The 16,962-nt window shown below is 42.3% G+C and overlaps 1 protein-coding gene across 1 annotated transcript; it reads left to right on the top strand.

Moving 5' to 3' along the window:
• Positions 1-5,264: 5,264 nt before the first annotated feature.
• Positions 5,265-15,496, top strand: lin28aa (lin-28 homolog Aa; the record flags this gene model as incomplete). Its single annotated transcript, XM_080858014.1, has 4 exons — positions 5,265-5,295; positions 5,925-6,100; positions 10,472-10,656; positions 15,277-15,496. The coding sequence occupies 4 exons, from the start codon at positions 5,265-5,267 to the stop codon at positions 15,494-15,496; spliced, it is 612 nt and encodes a 203-aa protein (XP_080714140.1).
• Positions 15,497-16,962: the final 1,466 nt, after the last annotated feature.

The raw sequence follows: 16,962 nt of genomic DNA, 5'->3' as shown, positions 1-16,962 counted from the left end.
GTGTGTGTGTCGGTGTCCACATACTTTGAAACCTGTCTTGTCTCCTGTACACCTTTTCATCCCACAGCCTTGCATCCGAGAGATAGATACCCCAGAGTGACGGCCTTTGGTAAAGGATCCATTTGGTGTGGTACTGCACTTGTTTCTAAGTGGTGCAGAACACAAGCAGGCCATATAAAACTACAGGAATAGTAATGCTTTGCGTTTATGTAAGCACTCTCCACTGGAGTGCCCTCAAGCACTTTGAGGGGGGATGATTTTTAGCTTTTTTTCCCACAGAGTTGCATAGAAGTGGTGCACATAAATCTGCAAGTTTAGAACTGGGGCAATACTTCAGTGCCACTGAATAATGCTGACTGTAGCACAGGGGCGAAGCGTGAAAACAAGGGTATATTTCATATTATTTGGTTTGGCGTCATCCAAATGTATTTCTCAATTTCACAATAATACCTAATCTGAAAAGCCATAGATAATGACCACTTTGGATTCAGAAAAACGTCATTTGATTTTGTACTTGAATAAAGTCAACGTTAAGAGCGGCACAGATAAGGATGTCCAGAGATGTGTACACAAGCGTGAAAACGAATGAACCTCACCGCTGACGACTAGTTTAGAGAGCACTAGAGGGCGCTATATCATCATTTAAAAGTAGAGGCTGCTCCATGCCTGCAGGCACAAACATATCAAAATCAAATTACCCCTATGGATCGGAAGAACAAAATAAACAATTGAAGTCCTTTTAAACATATTTCCCATATGGCGTAACTGAATTGTGCTTGCAAGCTCTGAGATGATCAATCAAAGTTTGTGTTGTGACTGACCAAGGAACATGTAACCTCATTCTAAGTTATATGCAATTCATCTGGTCCATACCACAGTTCAGTATTTTGTTTATATTGTTAATTTGTCTAGATTAACCACAGTATTCGTCAGTTTAGTGTTCTATGCCTCCTTTACTCACTCCCATGAATGTTATGAAGGTGCTGTCCATGGTTCTGAAACCACAGTAGTTCTCACTGTCCCACAATCTGCTCCATGAAGCAACGTCCAAGCTATGTTATGGAAACCTACCCAATCACAAGCCACTGTACACGCTCCTTTCCTCATCAGTATCACTTAGAAGTGGGCCAGTGATGGTTCTGGGAATGGGAGAATCGATCACCTTGCAGCAGCTGATCAATGTGATTGGTGGGTGTGAGAGTGATTAGTGTTCAGAGGACTGCTTGTCCTCGCAATTCTGCACACTGCACACACAAGGCCATCCACCACCACTGTATTGATATTTCATGTTGTTGTGCAGACATGTCTACCCTAGCCTATTGCGGATTTGCTGGAGGTATATTCATGCATTTTCATAACACCGCACACAGGTGTGAATCACTTTAAACAGCTGCCCACATGACCTGGAGAATCAATATTTTCAGATTAGAGCATTGATCAGCATTCCGATTTAGATATTGATTATCTGGTGTAACACTGATATAGTAAGATGGGGGAGGGGATGGAATCAATGCTCTTTATCTTACCTGTCCACATCAGTCACCGCTGCTGATGATATGGCACTTTCACTGAGTTTCACAGAGTTCCACAGCATAAAGTAGTTCAGTTGGACTAAATAAGATCAAATACGTGATACGATACGATACGATACGATGCGATACGATACGATGCGATGCGATGCGATGCGATGCGATGCGATGCGATGCGATGCGATGGGATGGGATGGGATGGGATGGGATGGGATGGGATGCAATACGATATTAAATTATATGATATGATATGATATGATAAGATGATTCTTTTTGAAACAGAGAGCTTTAAAATCATCATGACAGTGGGTATTTATATTATAAATTACATTTACAATGAGAGTAAACGTTGGAGAAGAGGCTTTCCAGGTCCTGACAGATCCAATCTCTGTCCTATATCGACGCGTTTACAGTCTCATAACAATAATCATATCTATAACTATGCATACATCATATATGTACATTATGTACATTACATCCTATCTGGCTCTTTTGAGTATACATGGATACAATTTATATAAAATGTCCTTGTTTTCAGTTGCAATGCTAATCTTGTTTCTCTCTAATTATATACATCATGGCATCCAACCCAATGTGCAACACTGTCAGGAATATTCAAAGACGATCTACCCCTCCTTCAGGTGCCACTGATAGTGATTTCTGAGGCTGAATAATTATTTAAAAGCTAATAGAAGTCTACACAATGTGTTGTGTAATCACAGGCACAAGTTTAAGAAGTGTGATAAAACATAACAAATATGTAGTGAGACATAAGTGATACCCAGCAGGATAAGTTGTGACAAATGTGTTTGTTTATAGCAACTCTGAATTAAAAGGATAAGAGGGTCTTCATGGAAATGTACCATTGTGTCCCACTAAATGGCAAGGCTGGTTAAAAAGATGTTGTCCGAGCGCATAAATAAGGTCAAAAAGGCTAGATCACACAATTCAAGTATATATTGTTATATCATAATATTATAAGACGATAGGTAAATTACAAAAAGATTATATATTATATGGTGAAACCTTTCAATAAGCCTTAAAGTTCACATAGTTACAGTAAGAAATTAAATATCTGTGTTATTGGCACAATTACTATTTTCCTTAAATTCCCATTTTTTATACATGTATTTCAATTCATCTTCAATCAGAAATAACAGACAAACAACTAAGACAAACGACTCACTCATCCATTAATCAATAGACTTTTGCTTGTCAGATGGTCATATTTACAGCTAATCCACAACCGTTCAGCAAAAAAATGTAAACAATAAACTGATTTGTATTGCAATGCCTGGGGTACCAGCTGGTTATCTAATTAACTGGACAAACTCTTCCTTTCTGTACCCCCATGGATTCGTTAGCATATGCATGATACAACTGTCGCTATTTATATTCTCCAAAGCCTGATGGCAAGAGCTGTTAGTTTCATGCATGTCTAACGTGTCCAATTCCAGCTAGACTGATTGTGATACATGCCCCCTCATTTAGAACCATTGTGTAGGCTATAGGCCTATGTGGAAGTTTTCTTACATTTTTCGATACTAGTGGGCTATTTAAATGTGTATTGCGTTAGGCTGTAAAAAATCACTCCACTGATCAAACTGTACGATCAGATTGATTTTATTGGATTTTTTGCTTATGCCCACTTGCGTACACATTGATAACATACAAATAAAATAAAGCTGATGTGATTCAAATTGGTATGTAAAACTAATAAAGACAAATAACCATATCCGCTTTGAAAAAAAACTTTTAAAAATATATTTATTATTTCAATAGTTCTTTTTCAACTAATTTTGTCTGGGCTTTGGGAGAATGGTTGTCTTTGTTAGAAGACAGATGTTTTTTTTTCTGAAGTAACAGCGTAGGCTAACAGTGTTTCAACAGACCAAAAAATCACTACAATTAGGCTACCGTCTGACTCGTTAGAAAACGCAAGAGATGTAATTTATCTAAGGTCGTTTTAAAAATGATGTAAAGGATTTTGACAGTACTTTTGAACTTTATAAACACTTGATCACGTACTTATATTGTCGTTTAAAAACTCTAGGGTGTATCCATTTGTCTTTGGATTTCTACATTTTATCGTGACGGACGAGAAATATGCAAAAGATTTACATAACTAACCCAAGTCGTCTCAGAAATACTAGACCTCGACCAGAAACATTTTGAACAGGCAGTATAGGGGTTTCAATAAAAACGTCAAACCTGTGAAGTTTGAAGTATTTAAGTAAAATAGGCTATATTTTTCGGCAGTTTATTTCCACCTATTATTTATAATAACATTCTGATCTCAAGGAATGACATTTACTCTGACTATACGATAGCAGCTCTTTAATTACAAGTGCAATTAATGCAATGGCATTTAATGCGATATTGTACATTTAACACATAATTAAATGTATTGCATAACTGCGTTAAAATAATACCACTGTCAGCAACTATGTCATGGCGCCCTTTTATTTGTATTGCGTTTGTTTGTCTGAAAAGGTAACATCAGAGACTAGATCAGTTCAGTGACACAGCGATATAAGAGGTGACTGAATAATATATTTTGATTTATCAATGGCCAATTTCTTTTGGTTTGTTAAATTTCGACCGAACTGGTTTTGTTTATAAAAAGTAATGCCCACTACAATGTAGCCTAACTGGCCTCCCTGTTAGTTTCACATTCACTGTAAGCAACAGTCGCACATGGCTACTAAAAGAGATGTAAACAGCCCAACCGTCTGTATTGAGAGCATTAAAGTGCCTCGTTGCTTAGTTCATTCCTGATATACACAGCAACTTATGAAAAGTGCAATTTGCATGGACTGAGTAATATTTTCGAATGTGCCAGTTAGTGATGTTTGTTTTTGTGTGGTAATCAGTGCTCCTGTTACTCGTGTGGTAGGACAATAGCACAACAAATCAGGGGTTCGATTTCCTGAGCTCAGGACCTAATACAATTAATACTTGTAAGATGTTTTGGATACAAATGTGAATAGAGGTATCTGCTCATTCTAACTTACTCTAATTTAAATGTCACTTAACCAGACTGAGTTTGCAAGTAGTTTGCAAACTGAGGTTTCCCAAAGACGTCATTTAGAGAGACGGGCATCTTCTGGCTGTTTCAGTGATGCTTGGTAGCCTCGGCTTGTGATTGGTCAAACAGTGAAAACGCACTAGTCCTCTACAGAATGGGTAATTCATCAAGTAGGAGAGAGAGATACAGAATCACGTGGACTTGACCGAAAACCAACTGGGGGTCGAGTGTGTGTTTTAGATGAGAGATGAGGGGGACAGATGAGCAGGCCAACTGATCTACGTGTGGAGCAAACTGCAACGTGCTGTCTCGTTTGGCCAAACATCTGTACTGGAGACGGGGAAGGAGATTCCGAGAGGGGCCAGCCATGGCAGAAGGTATACCTCTATAACTTTCACGTTTTGGGTGGTGTCAAGGTGTGCTGTAGGAGGTAAGGGGAGGTGGGTGTGTGGGGGAGGGGTTGCGTTTCATGTCATTGTCTCGAAGATTTTGGAGGATTCTTCAACAAATCTTTCGCAACGACCCTCCCACTATTTGGCGCTGGGGCTAGCGACCCCCCTTTGTTTGTGTCCCCTCTTGCGCTTTGGCTTCTCCGAAGAGCACCCTTGATGCCTTCAGTTCCTCACATGAGAGTGCCAACCAGCCAAAGGGCCACCACGGTGGGGCGAGAACAGGATACTATTTCTCAGGAGATTATATCAGTCGAGATGGGCTCTGTTTCCACCGAGGACTTTACAGGTGAAGTTGAAAAAAGTAAACGATTGCTCGATTTGATTTTGATTCGTGTTATATTGCAACGGTTCAAGTCTTGGGCCATGAGCGGGGCCAAATGGTGGTTGAGAGTCGTAGGGGATTCGAAATCCATTAAACACGGTGTGCGTGTGTGAGTATGTCTGCGGGATTTTGGTGTTTGTGTTCTGTCGTATGCATGTATCAGACTAGGACAGTACAATCCAACTTAACCAATTTTGCCACCCAATGTTGTTGTATTGAGGCCTTATTTACTTCATTCATTCGTTCTTCATTCTCGTTCTTTTGTGGAGCCCTTTCCGGGGGTTTGCCCTTTAGGAAATATCAGCATGAATAAGTTGTGTATACTAGTGTGGCCTAGGCTATTGAGAGATGTAGTTCTAAAGATTTGTTCTTTTAACATATTAACTTGGGTGGACATATTGTAGGCCTATTACCGTTTTTGAGTTTGATTTAGCTCTCATAATATAAATAAGACATTTTCCCCCTCTAGCTCCAACTATGTTACTATTTAAGCAGTACCAGTCTGTGTGTGGTCTGAGCTTCTACGCGGCGGACAAAATCGTTTTTTGTTTTTTCAATGAGGACGTTTATTCATTTAAACTGCAATTCTATAGGGGGCTGTACGAAAACTGAAGAAGATGATGGTCCCGACACGGAGGAAGACTCTCAATCCTACCATGGCGTCGGCATATGCAAATGGTTCAATGTTCGGATGGGTTTCGGGTTCCTGTCCATGACTAACAGGGAGGGTGCGACACTGGACGAGCCGGTCGATGTGTTTGTGCACCAGGTGAGTAATGTGTCCACGGCTAGTGACTTATCTAAGTTCCCTCTCATCTCCCCCATAATTTAGTTTTATAGAAAATAAGGTATTAGTATTATTGGAGTCTTTGAGTTCACAAGTGTGACCCCTCAAAACTTTTTTTTTCTTATTCACTATCTGATTATAGGGCATTATACTGGTTTGCGTCTGAGTCCATATTCACGTGAACGGTATCATACATTTATTTACCAGCCCAGCAGGCGACATTATTTTAGGAGACTCAGGGAAGCGTTGGTTGTTGTTTATATCTGTAAAGAAAGTAGTGGCCATCATGTGCTGCAGAGTGTAAATGTGTGTGAGCACATGGATATCTGATGTTTGTGTGAGCACATGGATATATGCTTTGCTTTATTTCTCATTCAGTTCCTAGTCCCCATTTAAGTCAAAGTGAAGGTCACACATTAAGAGTGACATCCTCACCCTCACAGTTCTCGTCCAGCACTCATTGCATGGCCTTGTTCTATGGAAAAGTACCGGTAAGGCTGCCTGACTGCCTTGTCCCCACTCGACCCAGCCCACCCTCCCCCATCCCAATTTCCCACATTGCTGAGAGCCTCCAGTCTGTCTCAGCTCTCCATTGATAAGGTAAAGGCCCAGTGGTCACTCATTGAGAAAGACCCCCTCCTTCTGCCCCCATTCATTCTCAGTTCCTGTAATAAAGTCATTAGGAGCTCTCTGACGTCTCCTCTGTGCCCGGTGCCCTTCCCACCCCCGACAGACTGCCCTATACACATGTTAATGCCACAGGGAAGGGCAGAAGATTTGAGATTGTTTCTAAATCTCTGCTCACTTTCCCCTCACACCATTTCAGACCCCCAGCCGGGGAAACATTTGTTACCCCAAGTGCCTGTTGTCTTCTATCCAGACCAGGCTGTTCATTTCTATCCTTCACTCAACTAATCAAGCTCTTGTCTTTTGTGTTTGCCTGCCTGAGATTCCATGAATTCTTACACAGGCACTTCTGATTGATCGTTTTGCAAAATATGACTTATTGATCTATGACCTATTGATAAATGCTGGAGCTGAATTAAAATGGAAGAGCGCGGTGGGATAGAGGGTCGTTTTCTGATAGCACTGATTGATTGATTGATACTTGTTCAGCAGATTGCATTTGGAGAAACAGAAGAAGAGAGTCCTTTTGTTTTTCTGTGTGTACTTCTGCACTTCAGACTTGCCATAGATGATACATGCGCTTTATTGTGATGAATTCTCTGGGCCTTGGACTTCCTTTGTGGACTCCAACATGGCTGCCTGGTGGCTGTTGATGGAGGTGTGATGGAGGGTTTAGGCAGGAGATTAGGGGCCGCGTGTCAGGGAACATTAACTCCTGGGCTGCGCTGGCCTTTGTGTGGACAGACAAAGGGACACGCATCCCCAATGAAGCACTCTCATAGTCCTTGGCCAAAGCCCTCTTGGCTTGATGAGTACTACCACCCATGCTTCTGTGGGCCCCTCTCTCTCTCTCTCTCTCTCTGTTCTCATGTCATCTTCATCTTCTCTAAATGTTCTCATACTTACCCTCCACCACTGGGCTTGATAAGATAGGCACCAAATGGGACACTTTTTTGGAACCTTTGGATTTTTTGGCCACTGTTGATCCCATGGACAAGGCTGTTTGTGTGTGTGTGTGTGTGTGTGTGTGTGGGGGGGGGGGGGGGGGGGCAGGTGATGGGATGGGGTTATGTCAGAGGATCGGGGGCAGAGGGGTGGGGTTGGGGGTGGCGGGGTCACACACACGAGAGGGAAATGGGCTAACGGTTGCAATGACTGACACACAATGGACAAACGTGAAAAATGGGACAGTTGCATCTGCCCTGGCTGCAGTTATGGATCACCAGTTATGTTTGGTCAGTCCTTTCACACACAGATTACAACCCTTACACTGGCAGTGGGGCCAACCCAGTTCTCAAGCACAAGTACTAGTAGTAATAGCCACATTCACAAGTTGTGGTAATCTGCTGGTAATTAAATTGTCATGCCGTGGCCCATATGCTACCATGTGCTGCAGGACTCTCTTCTGTGACGGCATTAAACTGCTACCCAGATTCACTCCTCCTTATCTTATAACATTCTATCAGAGACACTCAGGGGCCTTTTTTGTCCTTTGGTTAATCTTCGGAGACGTGGAGATTTTGTGGGCACTCAATAACAACAAGGGCTTTGTCTCTGGCTCTTAGATCTAGATCCTTTGTTGAGTTGAAGTAATCAAGGCACTATTACTGCCTTCTGGGACAGTGTCAGTCATTGTCGAGAGAGAGAGGGTGGGGGAAATCCTGTGCTTGCTAAGGACTATCTAAGTGAAAGAAAGCAATTTTTTTCCTTTACTGAAAGATTTTATATAGAAGTTGAGTGTCAGATAGAGTATGTTACTGGAGGAATGGATTGAAAGTTGAGATTACGGCTTCTGAAAGAGATATTATGATTTGGGCTCGAAGCCAGCCAGCAGAGCCTTCCCTACAAACACACTAACACACACACACACAGGCTTCTAGTTTGAGTGTTTGCCTGCGTTCGGCACGTGGAGGAAATAAAACATCCCAGTGTGTCCCCAACCCCCACCGGGCAGCATTGCATTTTAAAGACCCCCACCACACACACACACAGGGGTGGGGGTGGGGGTGGGGGGTTCAGTCCGTGTACTCTTCCTAATGACCGCCTGGCTCTGGTCCTGGGGCCGGAGTGAGAAAAAGGGGCTTGTTTTTAGACTCACACTGACAGGAAGTCCACACTCGTTTTCCTCACATGAACTACAACTTTTTTTATTTCAAGGCCTTTATTTTACTTTCACAGTACAGTTACAGCCGTAGTTTTTAAAGTAATCTGTCCTTTTTGTATTTTCATTTCTGTGTATCCACCTGTACAGGTCACCTGTATCATAATGGTGATGTAACATGTAAGTTATACTAGTAACAGTAGCAGAAACTGGAGCACTCTTGAAAGAATTATGAATATTGAAACCATAAGCTGGAGTAGTGCAACGCGTGCTAACAGCGTAAGATTTAGGAATCATATTAATAAGGTGCTTTAAAAATCCTACATAGACTATTTTATATTTTGAAACTACTTAAGCCAACTGCATTATGTTTCCTAGATTTCAGTGATGGATAGATGGTAACAGGTATGAGGTATCACAAAGGAATAAAGAGTTATTTATTCTTTATTCTATCACATATTTCAGTACAAAACAATGAGTCACTTTTTGTCAAATGTTGTTTTATGAACAATTAGTTTTGCTATCATATGTGATGATATGACAGATAAATAAAGCCCTCTAGACAAGGCACTGTGTATTTCTGTTGTTGGGTCAAAACACCCTGTGAAAATGTAAGAAAACTTTCAGAGCCAATCACCAATAATAACGCCAAAACTGTGCCAACTGAGCTGTTGGTGGTGTTTGCAAGATTTTTGCATCCTTTTTTGGAAGGTGTCTTGGTAGTTTTAGACCGAAACTCCATAATACTTCAGTAAGTGAAATGCAAGCAGGTCAGGAATGCTTACAAGTCTCAATCTCACTTCATCGGGAAGCTCTCTGTGGTCACTTTGTGAAGGGTCAAGAGAATGTGTGTGTGGTTTCTGGGGAGGGTGTGTGTGTGAGCATGTGTGTGTGGCACTAGGTAAATGTGTGTTAACCTGATAGGATAACAGTCCCCCATCCCCCATCAAAGGCACAGCATTCCAAACAGAGACACACACATTCCTGCTTTGGTGAACTGTTGTGTGAGGCATTGCAAATCTCACAAATCTTATCATCTTCTCTTCACTGGGATTGTCCTTTTGTTCTCTGAGACACAGATAGAAAGCCACCCCATGGATTGGTCTCATGTTTTGAAGCAATTAAGCCAGTTTTGCAAATGAGCAGGGCACAAATCAGTTTAAATGTCAGAAAGGTAGCATGTTAAACTCGTGTTAAAATTCAACAATAAACGTCAATGCACATTCAGTTCAATTACTTTGATTTTGTTTTGAGTGACATATATTCTTTAATTCTACATAACGATATAAGTACTTACATTCTGTATTTATATATATATATATAAAATCTCCTGCAAAATCACCACCACATATGATGTTTGATAAAGGGCGATGAGTTTTACATGTTGAACCTTCAGGCATAAGAATGGTGTACGGTAACCAGGCATAAAACAGCCAGTTATGATTATTATCAAGAATAACTCATTATGATGGTTCAGCCTAGGTGAGGATCAGCAATAGGACTCATTCAGTTGTCAGGGTAGCTGGAATTTGTCATATTAGCTGCGTGATGTTTAAGAGTTGTAGAGTCCATTGCATTTCTGTTGCATTTCCAATGAAATCTCATGGGCTGTTCTGCTTTCTCAGAGCAAGCTGCACATGGAGGGCTTCCGCAGTCTGAAGGAGGGCGAGGCCGTGGAGTTCACCTTCAAGAAGTCCTCCAAGGGCCTGGAGTCCGTGGAGGTCACAGGGCCAGAGGGAGCCGCCTGTGTGGGCAGCGAGAGGAGACCCAAAGGGAAGAGCATCCACAAACGTCGGTCCAAAGGAGACAGGTGAGATCATGTTCACTCTTTCTCTTTCTTTCTCTCTCTCTCTCTCTCTTTCTCTTTCTACTTCTCTCTCTTTCTTTCTCCCTCTCTTTCTCTCTGTCCATTTCTGGCAATACATTTATCTCCCTCTGAGATTTGGGTTGTGGAAGACTTTGGAAGAGCAGTCGACACTTTTATTTGGTCCGAGTTAGTTGTCCTAAAATCTCATAATTCCAAAAGGCAAGGTCATGGTAGGGAATTTATAACACAGATTTAATGAGAGGTATTGTTTTTTGCAAGACACACTTGTATCGGTTAATGGCTCTAGAAACATGATTCTCAACAGGCATTGTGGACAAGCTTCATTTTATAATTTAAATGTTTTTAGCAGTCTCTCTCTGGATCCTCAAGAATAAGAATACACATTTAGCCATTCCCACTGATATTTGCCATTTAACCATCATGACAAGGGTGCCCCTCAGTCCCCTTTGAGCTGTTTCAAATTAAACTCCAGTTATTTACCATGCTGGAGATATGCATCTTTAAGACAATATCTTCTGAGAAAGGCAGAGGTGCGATGGTCAGGTTGCTCAACCTGGTTGTTGGTGTGTGATTTTAGTCCGAAGAGAGGAACGGCCAGTTTTGCCTGTTTGATCCCTTGTGTAACGCTGTTATATCGTCTCAACCCCCTCCTCCACTCCCACCTTGCCCTCTGGGGCTGCTTAGGGTCGCATGGACAGGCTTTGCCGATGACCTGGATCAATAGCTGTTTAAACTATCTGTCCACTGGGGTATACATACTCAGCAAATCTCCATCCAGCCCCTTCCTCCTCTCTTCTCTCTTGTTCTCTCTCTTTCTCTCCATGTTGGTGTTCTCTTTATCGGTTCCCTTCCCCCTATCCTAGTCAGGTGTTTGAGGTGAGAGCTTGGAGAGCAGCATCCATGGTAGACCACTAGATTGCGTTGCCAAAAAATACATACTCACTAGAAATACGTAGATTTGCATAAAATGTTGAGGGTGCCTTTCACTATCAATAGTACAGCCACCAAAACGATAGACAAATGTGTTGAAAACTATAGATAGAAGTATGATTAAAAACCCTTGTTTAAAAACGTTTCTAAAAACTAAGCGTTAAAATACATCAAATAATTTGATTTACAAACACATTCAAAATGAAGGTCACTAAAGTATTTAAAAACAAACATCATGGCCACATCGGATAAAGATTCCACACAAAAAGCCTTACCAACAACAACAAAGCCTCCACAGCCTCCCTGTCCTTTGGGGTTCCCCCGCTCCAAGCTCCCATTCTCCAGGGGCACCCAGTGCTGGCTCCATGGGAGCGAAGGGCACTGCGAGGGGTCAGAGGTGTACTGGTGTGCATCGCTGTCCACTCTGATTAGAGTGAAGGCTCCGCATGTTGACAGAGGTGGAGCAGTGATTGTTAGGGCCCCACAAGGGTCCAGGGAGGCCAGGGAGACGCAGATAGGGCTGTGCCTATTAACCATGTTTGAAATTGGAATATTCAGCAGTGTCCACAATCAAGTGTTAAGTTATTAGCAGGGGCTGGCCGTAAATGGAGATTATATCGGGAATGAAGTACAAGCTTGTGCATAGAACTGTAACGTTTTGTCACAAAAAATTTAGCCCATGGCAGGATAAAGGGTTGTTTGATTGGTAGCCTAGCGTACCATAGTGCTGAAACTATACCGTCCATTTTAAATTACACAACGTTGACTTCTAAAACAATACAAATATAAATATCCAGGCCCCCATATCCTTCCTGACATTCTTTTCAAGTCAGTCTCACAATTTTACAAGAAGTTCCCAGCCTCCAGGGAAATATACTGTACTCCAACAAAATGTATCATCTAGTAGTCATTAGCCTAAGCTAATATCCCAGTCATGTACAAGTTTCAACATAGTGTGTTACTTGTCGTTCTTTCAGTGCCATGCATTTCTCGTCCATTTCAGCATGTCAGTTGCACAGAGGGGTACAGTAGGCTACTAAGTTATCCCACCTCCTTGATGAAGTTAACTCAGATGCCTACCCCAACCAATAAGATCCTTTGGGGTACAGGTCTCAGGACTACAGGACTGTTCCGCAGTCGAATCATGGAGCAAGTTCCTGCCCGCAACACACATGAACAAGTGTAATGCAAACAAAAAATGTAAAAGCCAAGTGAACAAAAGGAACACTTTGGAACTCATCCTTCTCAATCACTAAAGAGATTCATTCCTAATGACAAAATAGTCCCCAAACGACACAGTACTACTGGCAGCTCTATAAGAACAATAAAGGCCTACAGGGTTACAAATAGACCAAACCAGGGTCTGTTTCCCAGCTTAGAGTACTGTATAGCCTATCAGCAAAAAGCATTTTTGTTGTTACTTACCATAAGTGATATGTGATCATTTGATTCAAATTAAAAAAGAAGCACTGAGACATTTGGGCTAGCTGTTGTAGCAGGCAGACTAACAGCCTTTTTTGACAGCATTTGATTATGCTATGATGTTATTTCAATGCTACTCCTCCTCTGATTGGCTATGACAACGACATGTCTCACATACACCTTGCTGAAAACAGGTTTCTTCTGTTCTGCTGTTTCCTTTTCACTCAAAATTGTTAAGCCAGTAATTGTCTACCATCTTGACAATCCAGTCTTTCTTACTAGTTAGTTGTTTGAACTCCAGAGACTAATGTGCTTTCCTGCCAAATGCCCCGATACGGCTTATGACCGCTACAGCCATCTCACTCCACAAATAAATACCCAAATTGTTGTGAGTGTGCATACCATCTCCCCTAACAGACAATGTTATTATTTGAAGTGAGCATATGCGAAAGTATTCCATATTTTCTCATAACATCACAAGGTCGTATACATGTAGGCTACAGAATAACCAAAAAGGGATACTAGTATTTTAAAGATAATGCTGTAAATGGTTATTTGGATATTTGGTTATGTGTGCACAGCCCTACACACACTGAAAACCAACGCTTAATCTGGCTTGCGCTCTCTCCTGCTCTGCACTGTGTAGAAGTGTTCTGTGCTGCTCTTATGCACATGTATGGCACAGTTATTGACCACTGGGTTGTTTTAGTCCATAGAACACCATGCATTTCATTTCAGTTGGTATGTATTGAGTGCACTTCTTAAGAATGTCTCGCTGTTTAGGATGGACACAGTGTGTATGTGGTATGCTTAGCTATTAATTGTCCAGTGACTTCAGTTTCTTCATTAATTTGATACGATATGAAGACTTGTTGCCAAAACAGTGTTATAAAAGTCCTGCTGTGTGCCTATTATGAAGCTACCAATGTGTCACCAGAGAGCGTGCAGCTACAGAGACTGAGCGGGTGCCAGAGAATAATGAAGTGCTCTCTTTTGCTCTCTTCTCTCTCATTCACAGTTGTATTTTGGGCTTCTGTTGAACGCCTGGCATGCCAGAGTGAGAGAGAGAGAGAGAGGGCGAGTAAGAGAGAGAGAAAAACACTGCGGTCAATTTAACTGATAACAGATGTAGGTGCCTGCGAAGGGTCAGGGGTTGCCGTTGCCACGGTAACCGCATGTGCTGAAGGGTGAAAGCGGTAGGGGAGGGGAAAGGGTTGTGGGGTGAGATGGGGGTTGGTGGGGTGGAATTGGCAGTTTTTGGGGGGGGGTTGGGGGGATAGAGTAGCAGGGGGTGGGGTTAAAGTTCAGAGGTCGCCACTGCAGCAGCTTTGGGAAGACAAAGGGCCTCCCCCCCGCCTCTTCCTGCACACGCTGCCTCTGATCAGCTCCCCCGCCCCCCTCCACACACACACACACACACACACACACAGTGATTTGATGAGGGTGACTTGCAGGAGCACCAGCGGTGGCTCATCTACATGGACATCAATGTGGATGTGTCACCACGGTGACAGACCCACGCCCACCACCCATCTGTCACCTATGGACAGACACATGTTCACGCGCACACGTGTCAAAGGGTCAGAGGCAAAGACACCTCCAATGGCCACAAACCACTTGGCTTCTTGAAAGGGTGAAAAGATAGTCCAACTAGTGCTGAAAGCATTTGGCACCCGAATGCTACTTCCAGCTGCTTCTTTTGACTTGATATAAGGACAGACTAGGGATTCAAAGATAAGAGCATTTAAACTGCAGGATTTTTACTTAAGTATTCAGTATTAAGTATTAATGTTCTAAGTAATAGCATATACACTGGCTTTGGTAAAATGAAAGGCAAGTCTGAAATCAGGCGTTATATCATAGTCCATATCACAATCACATAGTGCTCTCATATTGTACAAGCTCTAAATGTAAATATTATTAACCAAAGTAAACCTAGGGATGGTGTTTGAGATATGAGTATTATGTTATTTGTCAGCTTCATGGATCCTTTAACAGTTGTAAGTGTAACATCGAATGTGTAACAGTTTGCCCTCTAGTGGACATCTTGAGGCACTGCGTAAACCACTTTTAAAGTTCCCGCTTTTGTGCTGTTAAAGACTAAAGACATGGAATCAATTCAGCGAAACACAGAAACTTCTCAAGATTCCCATATGCTTAATGTATAAAAGTGTGGAGGCATACAGACATACAGAGAATGGTGTGAACACACACATTACAGTATACTAACCTTTGCCTTTCTCTGTTTAGGTGCTATAACTGTGGAGGTTTGGACCACCATGCCAAGGAGTGCAAACTCCCACCACAGCCCAAGAAGTGCCATTTCTGCCAGAGCATAGCCCACATGGTCGCCAACTGCCCGGTCAAAGCACAGCAGTCCTCACCCGGCTCTCAGGGAAAGCCTTCGCCACAGAAGGGTGAGGAAGAGGAGCAGAACCCCTCACCGCCGCCCCCCGAGAGTGCTGAATGAAGGCCATTGGTTGGCTCCATGATGCAGGGCGGGAGGAAATCATAGGACACCAATCAAACCACTTCACTGGAAAAAAAAAATGAAGGCATGTTCCTACCAGTGCTGCTTTTGGAACTACCTCAGGTTTTATGGATAAGATTTATTGCAACAAAGAATGTCATGTGTTTTGTCTTAATCGCTGTAACACTCAGGAATGTGAATGCTCTTGTACTCAGGAAATGAAAGCATAAAACATATCAAGTGAAGAGAAATTGCAACAAAAATCATTCCTCACTTGTTGCATCATTTTGTTCTTTCTCCCAGTAAAGTCCATTGACAAGAGCTGGAATCCTTCTATCGGATTGGGAAGGTTTTCTAAGCTTAAATTCATTCTCATAGTCTTTATAACGAAGAGAGTCCATTCCTGGTTGTTACGCTATGCTGTCCGACGAAAGCAGAGGTTGTGTTATTACACTTCTGTGTGAATGTTTCTCTGCATTTTTCTCAGTGGGAAGGGATTGGGTGGTAGGGGCGGGTTGGGGGGGGGGGGGGGGGTGGGGTCGGGGGGTTTGAAGAAATAAACAAATGGGAGGGAATTGGTGCTTTATGTCTTGGCAGCTGCCAGTTTTTGCAATCGACTGTCCAGATCAGCTGGAGCCGAATTAATGAATGTTTTTACCTGCGGTGTGCCTCTCGTTTACGCCAAAGGGTCCTGTTGGGACGCCAGGCACTGTCCCGAAGTTTCCTGTTGGGACGACTGGCTCTGTCCCGAGTCCACAGGGCTGCTGTGTGTTAGCCTGTTCTCTCTGTCTACCTCAAAGGCAGCGGTTTGCCTATCCTCTCAGTAGCCAAGCAACCTCATTAACTCCCCTGCCCTTTCCAAAGCATTGTATCAGGAAAGGGTGATCACACTTGGTTGTTGATCTCAGGGCTAGCGCCAGTCATCTTATTATGACAATAGACAATAGCAAGAGAATTAATACTTCTTTATCAATCACCTATGCCTTTTGTTAGTTTTCTCTTTGAGTGTGTTTCAATCAGATATGTAGGTCTGGAAACGTTTCATGCTATTAACTCTCACAGCAGCTGCATCAAGGCTTATCTGAGAGTAAGACATTAGTGTAGTATTGTAGTTTAGTGGCCAAATAACAGCTAATGCCATTCCCTCCATGATATAGTGGCATGTTCCAACATCGTTTAGGAAGAGGCAGGTTCACGTAGACTTAGATAAGTCTTTCTTACCCCTGTTTAAGGAGAAGTTGGCAAATCATCTAATATATATGTGTAATTATTATAAAGTCTCTTACATAAAACGATAGTATTTATTTGTAGTCATCCACGTTGCCACTTCTTCTTCTTCATGCAACACTTTTGCCTCTTTCTTGGTGCCCTGTTGAACCAGTTGCTTTGTTGTCCTCCCAACATTCTTTTGAAACAGCTCTGTATGGTTTGTTTTTAGGCTTCTGTTATTTTATTGATGTTTTTTT

The sequence above is a fragment of the Sprattus sprattus genome (genome assembly GCF_963457725.1).
Source record: "Sprattus sprattus genome assembly, chromosome: 19".
In the NCBI taxonomy this organism is placed as follows: domain Eukaryota; kingdom Metazoa; phylum Chordata; class Actinopteri; order Clupeiformes; family Clupeidae; genus Sprattus; species Sprattus sprattus.
The sequence above is the reverse complement of the archived record's forward strand: the minus strand, read 5'-3'. Positions and strand labels throughout refer to the sequence as shown.